This window comes from Ceratosolen solmsi, unplaced genomic scaffold (assembly GCF_000503995.2).
Source record: "Ceratosolen solmsi marchali unplaced genomic scaffold, CerSol_1.0 scaffold30, whole genome shotgun sequence".
NCBI classification, from domain to species: Eukaryota; Metazoa; Arthropoda; class Insecta; order Hymenoptera; family Agaonidae; genus Ceratosolen; species Ceratosolen solmsi.
Genome location: NW_011948421.1, coordinates 7,123,901 through 7,141,235, shown reverse-complemented (window position 1 = coordinate 7,141,235; position 17,335 = coordinate 7,123,901). Strand labels below are relative to the sequence as shown.

The 17,335-nt window shown below is 21.8% G+C and overlaps 1 protein-coding gene across 1 annotated transcript; it reads right to left on the bottom strand.

The window, feature by feature from the left end:
• Positions 1-3,501: 3,501 nt before the first annotated feature.
• On the bottom strand, positions 3,502-15,808 carry LOC105361493 (serine/threonine-protein kinase SIK2). Its single transcript, XM_011498690.1, has 10 exons — positions 15,618-15,808; positions 14,002-14,148; positions 12,690-13,010; positions 11,422-11,545; positions 10,946-11,154; positions 10,666-10,772; positions 8,038-8,687; positions 7,085-7,608; positions 5,530-5,785; positions 3,502-3,652 (listed from the first exon to the last, which is right to left on the bottom strand). The coding sequence occupies exons 1-9, from the start codon at positions 15,741-15,743 to the stop codon at positions 5,660-5,662; spliced, it is 2,334 nt and encodes a 777-aa protein (XP_011496992.1). The 5' UTR covers positions 15,744-15,808; the 3' UTR covers positions 3,502-3,652; positions 5,530-5,659.
• Between the last annotated feature and the right edge of the window lie 1,527 nt (positions 15,809-17,335).

The window sequence follows — 17,335 nt, the reverse complement described above, 5'->3', positions numbered from 1 at the left end:
AAGATACATTATAATTTTGAATGAAATAAAAAAATTGTGTAAACTTTGAAATTAATTAAGAAATTACGTTATAACATGAGAGGCATAAGTAAATAATTACATTATTTTTAATTTTATCAATTGTATATATTTATATTTGCTACATTTTATAATTAACTTACATTATCGATGGTACTTTACAATGTATAAAGTATTGAAGATAACTTATCATCGTACATTATTATGGAGATATTTTTAAAAATTTACGAATGTTTTTGGGAATCAGCTTTTGTTATATTTTATGATTTTAAGTTGTATAAACATTTCATTATCGTTTTTAAGTTTAGTAGTATTTTAGCAAATATACCAACAATTATTAATTAAGATTGAATTGCGTCATTGTAAAATTATAAATCCTTGTCAGAATTATGAATAATAACAATATATAAACATACAACTGGAATTTAAAATAATTTTTAATTTAAACGTAATAATATGCATATATTACAATACAAGTATCTAGTTGAAATATTATAAATATTCATGTTTCTCGTACTTTTATTTACCATTATTGATAAATTATTTCGAAGAAAATGAAAAATTGATTTCTAGCGATGAGTTACTAAACGAAAAGCTATATTTACAAATTTATAAAAGTATTTTGGATTATTGTAAGAAAACAAAACTGCAATTTATTAACAGATATTAAATTTCAAAAATATGCTTAGGATATATAAAATATTGGTATAAATACTTATCAACATTTAATTTAATATTAAAACAGTTATAAACAAATTTAATTAATTTATGAATAAATCAATGAAAATTTTTATGTATTTAATATATTTTAAAAACTTATGTATTAAATATGCATACATTTTTTTTATTACTGTTAAACTTTATAAAAATAATTGTTTCCAGTATACAATTATATAATCATTATATTTTGAAAGATCATTAAATTGTTAAAAATTTATAATTAAGAACTGATTGTTTATCAATAATCTAATATTTACATGACACCTATATTAAAATGAATTTTAATATTCATTGAAAATTTTAAATATATTTCATTTCTGTGTTCATAGTATCAATTTATTTAATTAACAGTGACAATTTATTACAATTTATTTAACTGTGACAACTAATCAATAATTAATTATTGATGATATTGCTCACAATAAAAACAATTTACTTGCAGAATTATGAATTCTTTATTTTAATTTATATATCAAGAATTTAAATAAATTATTTACAATAAAAATGGATTTCCATAAATTGAATATAATTATTTAAGATAATTGTTGTTATAATGATAAATTAACAAATAATTTTTTTTTCTACTGTAAAGCCGATTTTAATTAACTAAATTGATTATTAAAAACTAATATTAATAAATAATATTATTGTTATTTATAAAAACATATTTAAAATAGCAGGTATTGAAAGTAAATGTATTGAATTTCCCAGTGTTTCATCTTTGTTCTATAAGAAATTATAAATTTAGTTATATCTGCTATGGTATTTTATAAGTATATAAAATATTATTTTTAAAAGTAATCCTACAAATGTTTTTAAACATTTAAGTTATTTTATATTACATTTTTTAAGTTTGTTAATATATAATCTACATTTACATGAATTATATAATTATGCATGAGTGGTACTCCTTTTTAATAGTTAATGTTAATGTAATGATTTTACATGACGATGCATTCCGATGAAAACGTATAGAATTTATACTAATTTTGTAAATTATAAATTAATTTCTTAAGTTAATAATATAGTTTTTAAAAATAAAATAAATTTTTTCAAATTATTTAAAAATTAATTTTATTAATATAATAATCAAGTATCGTCACAAAAACAGAAAAAAGCTCAAAAGCCTATTTGTATCAAACAAAAATCATTTTTATTATAATTATTTATGTTAAATTCAAGTATTACTTAAATTATAATTTTCCATAATTTTTCGTTAAAAATAAATACATAAGAAAAAGTTTTGAGACAATGTCGAGTTTTGAATACAAACGTTCACAAATCATTCATAATCTACCGTAACTTTGACATCAATTTATAATCAATCGTATCAAGTGTTTATATAAATTTTAGTATCATTTCGTATATAAAGATTCAAAGGTATCGTAATTCATCAAGTATAAAATAAATATTATTATATGTTACGATTGTTAAATATATTATCAATCAAAGTTGCAAACATTTATTATCAATATACATATATCTTTAAAATATATTTGATAGAAAAAAAAATTTTTTTTTCTTGAAATATAAAAGAAATTAGATCCTATTTTAAGTCTTTAATTAAAAAGTTTGAAGTGCATCATTATCTTTATATCCCATGGACTCAATAAAATGTATATATTGAATTTCATTTTTTATATAGTTTTAAGAAATTGAATTAATGTAAGCTATGTTTCATTAATTTTTCTGATACAATGTCGAAACACTGCTGTAGTAAAATACAAACGTATACGGGACTTTTATTTGCTACACATGAAGTCAAGAAAAGAATCTCCTATTGTATTCAACTCTTGATATAATTTTGAAATCACTTTAATTTGATTATATTATACTATTATTTTACTAGTTATATGTGCATGGAAAAACTACATATGGTATTATAAATATGCAAAAGAAATAAAAACATTATACGGTATATTTCATAATATAGCATTTTTAATATATTTTTTTTTATTTTATATCAATAAAGTTATATTGATAAAGCAATGTTTGGACAAAAATTTATTAGATTTTAAAACTTATTAACCATAATATTGTTTAAACACAGTTTTAAAAATTATTTTTTTTGAAAAATATTATTTACTGATATTAAGATAATTTTGTTTATATTTGTAGTAAATAATATCTTTAAATAAAGTTCGTAGTAATAAGCAAAGAAATTTATAAATTTAATTATGCTCTTGAATTTACCCGTTATATTATATGTATTTTTATTATTTTAGAATAGTATTAAATTTGACTTAATTTCCTGGATACAATGTAACAAAAATTTATACAGTCATTAATTATATTTAAAAATATAAATAAGTTCTAAAATTAAGAGAATTTATAAATATTTGCCTTAATTTCTTTAAATGAAATAAGAAATAGAATCTTATGTTTAACTATGATTTTTAATATTTATTATTTATTAGAATAAATAATTATTAGATATAATTATTATGGTTTCTAAAATGTATTAATTATATTAAGTTAGTATACTCAGTCGATATCTCATTAATCCACTGCAATTCATATTGTAAATCTATTAAATGGGTTTGCACGCACGAATGCACATGTAAAAAATAATACAATTTTGTATTATAGACTTACAATATGAACTTGCCTTGATTACTACAAATTAATATTGATTAATATTAATATGTGATTCTAAAACTAAAACAACGTTTTTAATGTATAATAATATAATATTTTTAATATATAATTTATAATGTAATGTGAAATGTAATATTAAATGATTTATTCTACATATTCCCTTCTCTTTTAGAATTTTGTTAACATGCTTTCTTATTTTCTTTTCCATTTATTTTCTACTTCGCTGGATTAACTTTGATGTAATTAAATAAAGAATTCTTTTCTTCCAGTCTTTGACGCTTGCCATTTTTTTTCTTGAAAATTGAATCAGTATCAACTTTAAAAACAAACACTTAAAATTTTAAAAATATAATATTTTATACATATTGTACATAATAAGTAAATATTTCATATAATATAGTTAAAATTATTTTATACACTTTGCCTATCATTAAAATAATTTAATAAATCAATCATTTAATAATAAATACATATATAAAAATAATATAATTAAATAAGTAGTTTGTATAATACTAATAGCTATAATATGTTTAGGTGATTTTAACGTTATTTATAACATTTGAATTCACATTGTTAATAATATTTGTGAATTGATATATGAAAATTATTTAATATAATTGTTCAATAGATGGAATATATAACGTAAGCAATGTATATCATAGAAAAATCTGCTCTCTTACAAATTCTATAATGTAAGATATAGTCATTATGATAAAATAATGTTAATCAATGCTAATAAGAGTCAATTTATTTTTCACGTAAATAAATATTTATAATGCCTAGTACAAATAATTTTATTAATCTAATTTTAAACAATTGAACTGCTTTGTATACCTTTTCATTATTTTATGTCTAAAATAAAGAAACTGTATTGTAAATAAGAATTGTGGTTGTTGGCATTGTAGTTAGTATATTATTATAAACAATATTTTCAATTATATAATTCATTTAAAGTTATTTTTAAATAAAACCAACTTTTCAAATAATAAAATTGCTAAAACAGATTAATTTTTCATGTATTATAAAATGATGCATTAATAGTCTTCAGAATGAAGCTTTTATAAATTATAAAATATAAATATGCTTAGGATTTTATTATAACATTAAGTATTTTTATTGTGCATATATGTATTAAACAGATTTTATAGTATACTGTGAAGAGGTGAGCAAGTACATGGGTTTTCCTGTAATCTCTTTTATTATTGAACTTAATAAGTTGCAAAATTTAAAGATATTTATAAACATGATAATAAATATTTATAAAGTACTAAAAAAAAAAATAAAATACATTTAAATTAATAGTTAAATTATATATTATATAGTGCTTTGTATTATATTTATACCTTTTGAAACTTTGATCATATTTTAAAACATGCTCTATTTCTTATGTTTGAAAATATATTATGTGATTAGAAGTTGTACTTCTAGTAATTTATTAATACTGCTCACCTTTGGAGTTTAAGGTAATAGAAATTGATCTTTTACAATTGGAAATAATCAACTGAATAATTTTCTTATAAGGATTACATGATAATTATATGTAGTTATAGGTATCTAATATATAATGTATCGTCAAAGATACTGTAACTTCCTAATAACATATTTTTTACTAAGCAAGTGTAATGATAATAATTGATTACATATTTTTAGAATAATGTAAACAATATTCTTCTTTTATTATGATTACAGAATATTATATCGATAATTAATTAAAATTACAATCAGAATATTATTATTACGTATTAATATATTGATGTTTGTTTTATTTCACTAAGAAAATTTCAAATTAATCAGCTTTTAATAAATGGAAATCATTTATGATTTTATTTATATTTCTTGAGTTAATGTACGATTAATTAAGATATTATGGTACGTTATTGTAGTAATAATAGCAATAATTAAAGACCAAATACTAAATATTTCTAGGTCTAAATTTTTCTTTTTAAAACTGAAACATATTTTTATATTATATTAAAAATTACATTCATAATAATTATAGTAATTCACTAAGAATACATTTCCGGGATATGGACTATAAGTTAAAAAAAAATAGTATAGAATCATTTCAATTTTTTAAAAAGATACAATTTGCCGATTAGCAATAAATAACTAAGTTGGTAAAGAATAATATTAAGATCTATTGGTAAAATAAATAATTTTAAGGTTTGATAATAATAAAATTTTTATATTTACTTATTTTATCGTTAAAAATTATATTGAATTTTATGGATGTAAAAGGTTCTTCTTTAATCTGCAGATCTTGGAATTGTTGATTTCTCTAATACTAATTATGTAGTTGACTAAGTTTCCCTGACATTCTCAGTTACTCCATTGTATCGCTTCCACTATTTTCAAAAATTGTTGAGTGAGGATTGCTGTTTGTCGGCCACGGAAAGCCTCCCACACTATCTGGCGGCAAGTACGAAGCGCCACCACTGAGGTCTGTTACCTGCTCATTTGCAGTTTTTTATGATCACTAAAAGTTGCATATTAATTGCAATAGGTACTATGTATAATTTATATAATAAATTTATTATAGTCTTAGTTGAAAGCAGTAATAAAGTTTCGAATGAAAATTCAAATCTAATTTTATAATGGAAAATCTATATTTTATAATTTTTTATTATTTGTACAAATAATTATTTCTATAATTAAAACTGGTAAAATCATTGTAAACAAAAAATTATTTTTTAATTTTGAAACATGTAAAATATAATTATATATAAATTGTTTAAGAGTTATTTAATTTTATAAAATGTTTCCATAATTTGGATTAAAAAGCATGTCTTTATAAGCTATTTAAATTAAAAAAAAGTATGTGGGCGTGCGCGCGCAGATGAATTGTAAACAAAACTCGGAATTTCTTTAGCGTGTATAAAAATGATTTTATTTGCGAATATATATCCATCTGTGTTTTGTATTATATATATATATTTTGATAAACATTAAATATATTAATTATTTGCTAAGCATAGCAAACCAATCGATTATAATTTCATTCTAACTACAATTGCTTAAGATAATTATATATTATTTAAAAAATAATCAAAATATCTATTTTGTATTTTGTATAAAATTGAAAATAATAGCTATATTTGTTGATAAAAAAAATTGGTAGATTTTTTATAATCATTATTTATGGAACAATTTTATGTACAGATGGGTTATGAAGTATTGTTTATAAAAAATACTTTATATAATTGTAGCTATTTACTTTATCCAACAAAGTAAATCTATTACTTCTAATAAATAAATAAAAATTACTTCATAACTATTTTGATTTTATGTTGTAAGTTTAAAATATAATAAATTTATTTTTAAGTTAATTTAAAATACTTGCATTATAATTCACTAGTAGATCTAATTCTCTTTATATTTAAATAAAAATGAATATTGTAATTTTCAAAATAAAACACAACATATTGCAATAAAAAAATAAGAAATTATATACATATTATTAATAGTACTAGTTAGTAATTATAGATAATTGTTGGAGATAGTATTTTTAGACGATTTTTCCAAATTTCTGACAAATTCACTAGATACATTATAAGAGCTTAGTAAGCAAGAGCTTAGTAGCAATATCCTATTAATTCTCTGTAATTACTATGTGACTATATCAGACTACTACATCTGTGACTATTATGCGAAATATTTGTACATATTTTGACTAATAGCGTTAGTATTAAGAATAGAAAAAGTAATTATACTAATCATAGTAGTTGGTTAAAGAGACAAAGAAAGTTACCTCTTGACTCCAAAGTAGTGTACGTTCAGCTAATTGACAATCAGCTGCTAGTTTTGAAGGTAGACTCTTCCAACGATCTTCATCGTGTTCTTTATTTTCAAAATCGTCATCTATGCGACGATGGTGATGATGGCGAAGAAAGTGCTGATACTTATGTGGACTTATACTGTTTGGAATGCGTGGTGTCCGACTGGTAAGCATTATTGGAAAATCAGGAGTACGGTACATGAGATTGTAATTTTCTTGACGTGGGGGATGCTCAGAACCACTCATTCTTACAGAAAATGAGGAAATAGAATTATATTCCGATCCAGCAAATTGTGTAGGACTACCTCCACTTTCACCTCCGCTTCGATGTCGGTGAAAAAGACTGCGCTTTTGTTGAAGCATACGTTGCTGAAAAATAAGTTGTAGATGGGTTCCAGAATCAACGCTACGAAGTTTAAATTGTGATTCTGACTGGAGAGAAGCTATTGGTGGGCGAAGGTGAACGAGATCTAGATGTCCTTTTGCTTTTCCTGAATCTGGAATTCAGATCGTATATTTTATTAAGTTTTTTAATCATAATGATTTAAGCTATGTTCAAAGTATGAACTTGTAAAAAATATTTTTTAAATTCTGTGTTTATTAATGGTTGCTATGGTGTTATAATTTTAATAATAATAAAAATGCTTTAGATTTTTATTTATTACAAATAAATATTTAGACTTTTAATATTGTTTATGTTTACTGTAAATTATTTTTACAATCAAAACATATATCACCATAAATTTACATTTTTATAAAAATTGGTAGAAACAAAAGGAATATTGTTTTTGTTACATTTAATATTTATGTATGAATAATTATATTGATTTCTTATTAACATTTAAAATTGAATATAAAAGTCTTAATAAGAGTTAATAGATGGTTTTCACTTAGATATTTACATACATTTTTATATAGATATTTACTTTGAATACTTCTTTGTTTAACAGATCTATCGCCACCTCCTTGTTGAACGAATAATCGTGGTCCTCCATCAGAAGCTCTTCTACCTTGTAATTCGATCTTTAATATCCTACTTGTTACTGGTGAAAGAGTTTTTGGCAGTGGTGGTGTACACGATGGTAAACTACTTGTGAAACAACTAGACGTGGTAGTATAATCCGGTGGGCAGCCAGAGTCAAAGCTTGATTCAAAAAATTCCGAAGAGGAGCTACCGCCATTACTACTATCGTTATTTATTCCGCCGAAGATACTACCAGTTCGCATACATCCAGTGCCTTGACTTTGTTGCAGTTGTTGATGATTGTAATAATTGTGATTGGTCGAAGTTTTTAATATTGATTGGTCCATAGACTCAAGTATGGGTGAATCTGATTCATTGAAATGTTGGTGATGGTAGTCACTGAGCCGTCGGTTCACAATTTGACTATCAATACGTTGACTGATATCACGATCGAGACCAAGTCGATGTTCCTCTAGTTTTATCTGGGCTTCACGAAGTTCATCCCCGGAAGGCATCTCTTCAAACTCACCATCTACGCTATAACAACCTTCATCCGTTGATGAATTTGTTGAATTAAAGCGCTTTCCGCTACGACTTAATTCCTCACGAACTCTGTAAACAGTGCATAATAAGTACATACTTTACTTTTATGGTAGTTAAAGCAATTATTATTTTTTAATTTGCCCTAATGTTTATGTGAAAGTCGTACGTTTGAAGGCACGTTGTGTTTGTATAATGTTTATAGTAGGGATATTAGGATATGTGAAAATATTTTTGATAATTTTATTATATTCTGGAAAACATGAATCATTATAAATAAAAATATTATATGTGCATATTCAAACATAAAATAATATACAATATCATATGTATTTAAACATAATATTTTAAATAATATTCTATATTTTGGTGAAATATGAAATAAATAAAAAAGATTTTAAAATATACATATATGGTCATGTTTATATCATTTTCAATGTTTTAGACCATTCTAAGTTTAATCCAGTCCTTATATATATTTTTTAATATTTACGCAAATTTAAATATTATATGTAATTTTGTTTTGACAAGAATACACATCCTTTTATACATAAAAAACTGAAAGTATTATAAGCGTACTATCCACGCATTTTTGAATATATGAAATTATTTATCTATAACAATTATCAACAAATTTTATGTATAATTTTATAAGAAATTATAAAATTTGAAGAACTCAATTATAATTTTTAATTTGAAACTTCTATTAGCAAATTGTAATTAATTAAAAAACATGAAATTAAATAGGTAATGGAATGAAGTGGTTTATAATCGAAGCTTCAGTGAAAATAAAATTCTTGATGGCGATATTTAAAAATAACTAAACGTATAAACTATGAATAATTTTAAAAATAAATAAGTAAATTTTCATAAATAACATTATATAACATGAAAATTATATATATTTTCAGTTCATTGTCATTATTAGTTCAAAATTTTGTATTTAAATATAGTGTAATTATGTTCTTTAAGTATAACTCTTATGTCTAAATTTTTAAATATGCCTTATTTTTTAAATAAATATAATTTTATAAAAACAAAAAAATATATCACTTCTGAGAAAATGAAGGACACATGAAAAAAAGTATATTTCTTTAAATTAATATTAATCTCTTATTTATTGAATTGTTATCATAAATATAAAAGACAAAATGATAATATAGTAGAAACTAAACAGAGAAATAATTATGTAAAATATATTCAAAATTGTAATAAAGATAAAATAATGGATTATGAAGAAAAAGGAAGTAGGATGGTCATTTTAAGAAAAAGAGTTTACCACAAAACTGAACTAGATATCCGCGATATTCCATAAATTTGACTTGTCTCAACAATTATCTGTTAGTTCCTCATTACTATTTTTGTCTCAGCCAATCTGATCAATATTAGGCTATGCTATCACTGCAAATAAAAATCAAAATAAAAAAGATTAAAAATAAAATTTCTTTGTAATTTTCTTTGTTTCTTTTCCATAGGTTTTCTTACTTTTTCTGTTATTTTAAATTTTTAATTTTATGTTGATAATGTTTTCTCCTAAGATAAATAGTAAATAAAAGTAAAAGTTATACAAAAATAGTAGAGGTGAGATGAGTATTTTATATTTTAATATGTCAGAAGATTCCAGTTAAGTGGTACAAAGTTATTTAAATATATTATATTTTTAGAAAAATCAGCTTTCTAAAACTAATGCACTTAAATTTGTTTTACCGACTTTAATGGCAAAATTAGATATCAATGTAAAGAATTTAAATTAAAAATGTGTATGGAGAAAATGTAATTCTTCAGTATATATAATTTGAAGATTGATGGTTTTCTAGTATAATTAAAATTTTTTTTTATTTTTAGTAAAACGTGTTTCTACTTAATTGTAACAGGGATAATCATTGTCAGATTTATTTTTTATGTATTTTAAAAATTAATTTCAATTTTATTTTTTTTATATTCTCAACAATCTTCAATTTTATATCTATGAGCATATTAATGGTAAATGTTCTTTTATTGATCATACGCATCTTATATACGTAAAATAACTATGGAGGTATTAAAGTACCTTGATTTGAATTTCTCATCTTTTGTACGATTTCGATGTTGTTTCAGTCTTTCAAGAAGTAAGAAATATATAGCAGCGTGATGATCATAACTATTATTTCTCAATGACTAAAAATAAAATAAATAAAAATTTATTGTTTATATTTAATTACAATTTTGACATAATGTAAAGAAATTTTTTCTTTACAATAATAAGATTCGAATTTTAAATAAAATATTTTTAAAAATACACACAGATTAATTTGTTAAAAAATAATTGTTAAAAGAATGCAGGGTTTTACCTCTCGGATCCGACCGATGTCGATGCCAAGGCTATGCATGAGTTTAAGTATCTGCTCATTTGGTTCCTGAAGGGAAGGTGAAATCGTGGGTACAACGATGCGAAACGAGTCTGTAATACCAGCCATCCATCGGTGTTTTTTAATTTGTGATATTGTATATCGTTTACTTGGTTCCAAAACTAACATTTTGCGAATAATATTCTCACAATCTGTAAATCACAAGACATTTGTTCCGTTGTTAAAAGTTTTATTATTTTTTTTATTTATTAATGTTAATTAAAATATAACAAATTTTTATATTTTACGGTTTATAAAATATTCAGAGATACTTTATTAATATTTTCTTAATAGTTATTAAGACAAAATACAACAAACAGTTCAAACTACAATTCAATTATATTATTCCCAGTACAATGACAATTCTGCTTACTTTACATTTATTTAATTAATTAAAATTAATTATTTGTATTGTGCACCTGTAGTCATGAAATATGGAATACGAAATCTGCCACTAAGTACTCGATCTCTCAGTGATTGCAGTGTAGATCCATCAAATGGTAGAGCACCACAAACGAGGACATAAAGAACAACTCCTAAACTCTGAAAATGGAATAAGATCTTCGATTTTTTAAATATTTCACTCATGCGCCTTGTATAAAAACTTTCTATTTTGAATATTTTTTAATTTTAAATGATCTAATATCTCATGTAAATTTGTATCGAAACTGCAATGCCTTAAAATTATTTATTGAATTAGAATTTCATGTTTAAAAATATTATTATTATATATTTTATTATGCATTGATATAAATTATCTTAATTTACTTCTGTCGTAATGCAGTGTTTAAAACGTTTAGTTAATTTCTTCTATTTAATTAAAAAATTATTATTATACATTTTTAATTTGAAAAATTAAATACACTTAAATTTTACGTTTTGATTGCATAAATTGAATAAATCATTAAATTTGGAATATAGTGAAGTAATGATTATGTAATAAAATAATTGAATATAATTCAGTAATATTCATTGTAAATTAATAATTAAAGAATATATATATAATACAACTTTACTGTCGGTAATTCTAATTTTGTGGTTACATGAATTTTGTGTGTATATATTATATATTATATATTATTTATTATAATATTTAATTAAATTCAATATTATTTACACAGTTATTAATTAATTACAAATTGATTTTACTAATAATTTTACTAATAATGTAATATCAATATCAATATTTAAATAATATAAAATTTGGAATACAAAATATGCCTATTACACAATTTAAATAAAGTTTTAAGTTTTGTTGTTTAGTATAAATTTTATAATGGTAACGATAATGGATTAATTCTTACTTTGTCTAATTTTAAAATCGTTACTATATTAAATTTTTAAACAAATTTATGATTATTTAGCCAATTATTAATTAAAAAAAAATGAAGAAATTTTATATATTGTATACATTAATAAAAACGAAAAACATTTAATTAGTAATATAATAAATACTTAATTATTGTCAGTTTAAACGTATAAAGAAATATCTACCTCTTTCAAAAATTAGTTAAGAACGGTGATCTCGCTGTTGGTGGTGTCGAATAAATGAAAAACCGTAGTCAGCCTGTATTCTACGAATGCGTTCAAAATTGTTGAAAGCACCTAAAGCATTCCTGGTTTCGAAAGCAACACCCTTTCAAGCTATCACCCGATTCTCGTGGCAGATGTGGCATCGAACACTCACCCAGACATCAATCTCCGGCCCAGCGTAGTGTTTGCCACGGAAGACCTCAGGTGCCGCATAGGGCGGGCTCCCGCACCAGGTACTCAGTCTTTCGCCTGGTGTGAAGCGGTTGCTGAATCCAAAGTCTGCGATTTTTACACACATTTGGGCATCGAGTAAGAGGTTCTCAGCTTTTAGATCTCGATGAGTAATGCCTGTTATATGGCAATACTCCACTGCTGAGAGGATTTGGGCGAAGGTCGATCGAGCCCGTGGTTCACTCATTCGACCGTACCTGGCTATGTAGTCGAAAATCTCACCTCGACTTGCGTATTCACAAACCTAGCAAAATAAATAGAGTTAGTGTTAATTGGAGCTCATATTTACATGGTAAAACCATTTTTAAAGAAAAAAGAACGATAATTTTTATGAATTATAATCATTATTAGTATAACAGAAAAATTGTATTTATTTACTTACTTTCTGAAAAGATTAAAATTTTGAAATATTATAAAATCTATACGTTATAGATTTGTTTGATTATGAATTAAATGATTCTTTAGATTTCGGTTTTCTTAATTTTGCATTCGTAAAGTAAAATTTTTTATCAACCTTGAAGGTTGTGAATAGAAAGTCATTTTTAAAAGATTTTAATTTAAAAATTATTATTATTATCGTACTATGTACTAATATTTTAATCATGTTTATAATATTTAAGAAGTTATATTATTAGTCAATATTAATCAAGTTATTTATTGTTTTTTAATATGATAAGTAATAATTATTTATCCTTTAAAGCAAAGTAATAGATTAATAAATTTATATTATAATAGTTGAAAATTTAAAATTAATATAACGAATATTAAATATGCATTTATAATAACATTTTTATTTTTACAATTGAATGAATATATATTATTTTATAATAAAAATAAAAAATTCGATATATTCTAGTATTAAGGTCAATATAAACTAAAAAAATATAAAGTTTGTTGTTATAAATATTGTTTGAAATATTAAAATTTATATGCAATTAGATATAGATGTTGTTTATATAAATTTAATGTTATAAATTTAGTATTATGAGTTTAAATGTGTATATTATAGGAATCGATATATATCATTTTTATTTTTTAAATTGCATTAATAAGAAACTTCGATTAGCAATAAAACTGTAGTTTGAACCAATTTTATTCAATATTCAATATTAATTCAATTTCAATTAAAATTTATACTTAAAAATTTTATCTCATTATTTTTTTTCGTAAAAATAAATAAAATAATAAAAAATATATGATGAAGTTCAATTTCCATTTAAAAGAATGAAACTTACCATATACAACATATTTTTGGTCTCCATTACTTGATATAATTTAATGATATGAGGATGTTCTAATTGTTTCATAATTTCAACCTCTCTGTAAACTTTCTCCAAGTTGGTTGAATCTAATTGACTTTTGTCAATTATTTTAATAGCCACCTAAACCAATAATCAAAATAAAAATACAGCTTATATAAATGTAATTGCCTCCTTTTTAGTTTAAATATCTTTTTATTGCAAATGAATATAAACAAGAAAATGTTTTTCGTAATGGTATGCTTATACAAAATATGAAACACAAGCTAATTAAAAAAAAAAATTATTTTAATCATTCAACGAAGCAAATATAGACATAATTTTTCTATAATAATGAAAAAATTATATAATGTGTTTGATGATGATTTATAATGACACTTTTATAAGCTTTTAAAAATTAGAGGAATCATAATATATTAATTTATTAATTATTAATAAATATTTTTTAAGAAAAACATATAATTATATTTTTATTGTATTACAATAGTTTACGTAGTTAATAAATTATAAAAAAAATATAAATTTTTATGCATAAGAATAAAAAGATATTTTTACAGTGAGTTCTTTTTAAATTTGTAACTGAAGATACGAAATTTAATAGTTTGTTTCAATAATATAATTAATATTATTAATATTAATATAAATATATCATTACAAAAATGGTATTATACGGGTTTTTAAAACATTAAATACTCAATAAAATTAGAATTGAAAATAATTTCAGTAAATAATTTAAATAAAAAGATTTCACTTATAAATATCTAGTATAAAAAAGTTTTTAATAAATAACTTGTTTTTGAAAAATTATCTAGAGTTTTACCATATGTTTTTTATTCAATAAATAAATTTTTTTTTAAATAATATTATAGTATCTAATAAATTCTCAAATAATAATTTTTCGGAAGATGCATATACAATATAATTAAAAGGAAAGTTGAAAATTAATGTTTTCACTAACTAAGAAATTTATACTACAACGCAAGTGTCATCAAAATCTGCTTTATTTACATGTTGTATATTTTTATTGATAAGTGTTTCCAATTATACTTATCTTCATCTGCTTTATCTATCGACGATGCTAAATTCACGTATTACGAATGGGGACGATTCAGCATCAAATGTGTAATCTTTCATTTTATATTTTTTTGTATTGTTGCTTTATATTTGTACTTTTATTATCAACATATAATATATAATGTAAGGTTAATAATTTATTGAATAAAATGATCTTATAAAAATATAATTTTTCAAGAATTTTAATTTATTTTTAATTATTCGTAAGATCGTGTTAAAATATATAAGAAATTTATAAAATTGTAAATGTTTATCTTGCATACTTAAATTTTGTTTGTATACTTAAAATTATTTTTTCGAAATAATATTCTTTAAAACATTCAATAAAAATTTGATAGGCATAAAAATTACTATCTCTAAGTAAGCAATAATTATTAAAAAATTATGTATTTGACTAATATAAATATAAAGTACACTGATTTTGAAGTCATATGATGTAGTTACAATTTTATTGTGTACAAAATTAGTTGTGATAATTATAACTAAGAAATTATAATTAACTGTTAATCTAAACTTACTTCTGTTTTCGTAATTCGATGTCTTGCTAATTTGACCACAGCGAAATTTCCTTTACCAATAGTACTTTCAATATCATAGAAACCCACACGGATCTGTTTTTTACATTGTCCAATTCCACTATCCATTTTGAGTTCATTTACTTATTATTCCATATATTATGCATTAAAAAATTTCTTTGAAATTCTTTGTATTTTTTAACTAAAATACGAAAAATTTAATAATAATATTTTTACATTATAAATAATATAAATTTGTATAGTTTTAATCTTAATTTTTTTTATTCACATTTTCATATTTATATTTGAATTAATTGAAAATACTTATTTTATTTAATGTGAACAAAATGACAATATATTTCCAATGTTATATATAATATAACCTAATAAGAATAAAATATATAAATACTAAAACTCTATCGGAAAATTAATAACAAATGTACGATATTTAAAATCACCTAGTTTTTTTATATTAAATAATAAAGGTTACAATAAAAAATTGTAATACATAATAAAATATATAAATATAACATAATCAATACAATATAATGGTATTATACATTAACATTGATTTATTTACTATTAACACAAATACTTAAAAATGTAGTTTGCTTTATTTAAATCTTTAAAAAATTTTAAAACACGATTTTGAATAGAATTTTTTTATAGAAATTTATACAACATAATTAATTTTAAATGTAAATAAAAAAAAATTATGTATCACTATTATAATATTTATACTATGTATATACATATAGATTTTAGAAATTGGTAAAATTTTTAACACCATATTTCACCTGTTATTTTAAAACGCAATTAATGACTTTAATGATAAAATATTAAGTATGCTTTAAAATGATTTTATTAAAAGTGTTTTTATATTTATACACTTTCAGCAATAATAATAATATGTTGGTGGTAATGACTAAAAAAAGAAATTATACATTGTTATATATTATTATATATCTATTACAATATATTATTATTATGATATATCAAAATGTTCCAATATTGAAATAGTGAAAAAGCGTAATTAAATAAATGAATCGATGAACAAACAAATTACATATTGGAAAATTTTGGGAAGTCAGTTTTTGTACTAGAAGTTTATTTACTATTTAGCAACGAACGAATTTTTTATTTAGGAATTATAAATTGAGATTATTTATAAAATTAGTAAGAAATCTAATTTAAAAAGTAGTATAATATATGTAATTAAATTTTATTTTATATCGCATTCATTATTTAAAGTATAAGGAAAAAGCATATATTTTTTGTGTTTTTCTTAGTCTTTGATCACGCATGCTTAACTTAAACATCTTATTTTTCACTTCATTTTTCAATGGAATTTATCAATAATCAATAATAATTGTAATTGAAATTGGCTTTATATTTCATAAATAAAGAATGTACAAAGTTATATTGTTTTAAAATAACCAATACGTTTGTCGACGTTTTTAGTCTCTCAAAATAAACAGTAGTTGATAATTTTATGGACATATATGATATAAATCGCCTTTAAATTTTTATTTATATAGATAAAAAAATAGAAAATAGCAAATGGAATAAGTTAAATCGATGAATTATTAATCATTGGTTAATTGCAACTCAGGCTGTAATTGTAGATTAAATAACAGATTTAATCGTGATTTATATTTCATCTTGATTGCAATTTTAATATCCACGTGGAAAATTGCGTAGGGCAGTCATCACAAGGACAT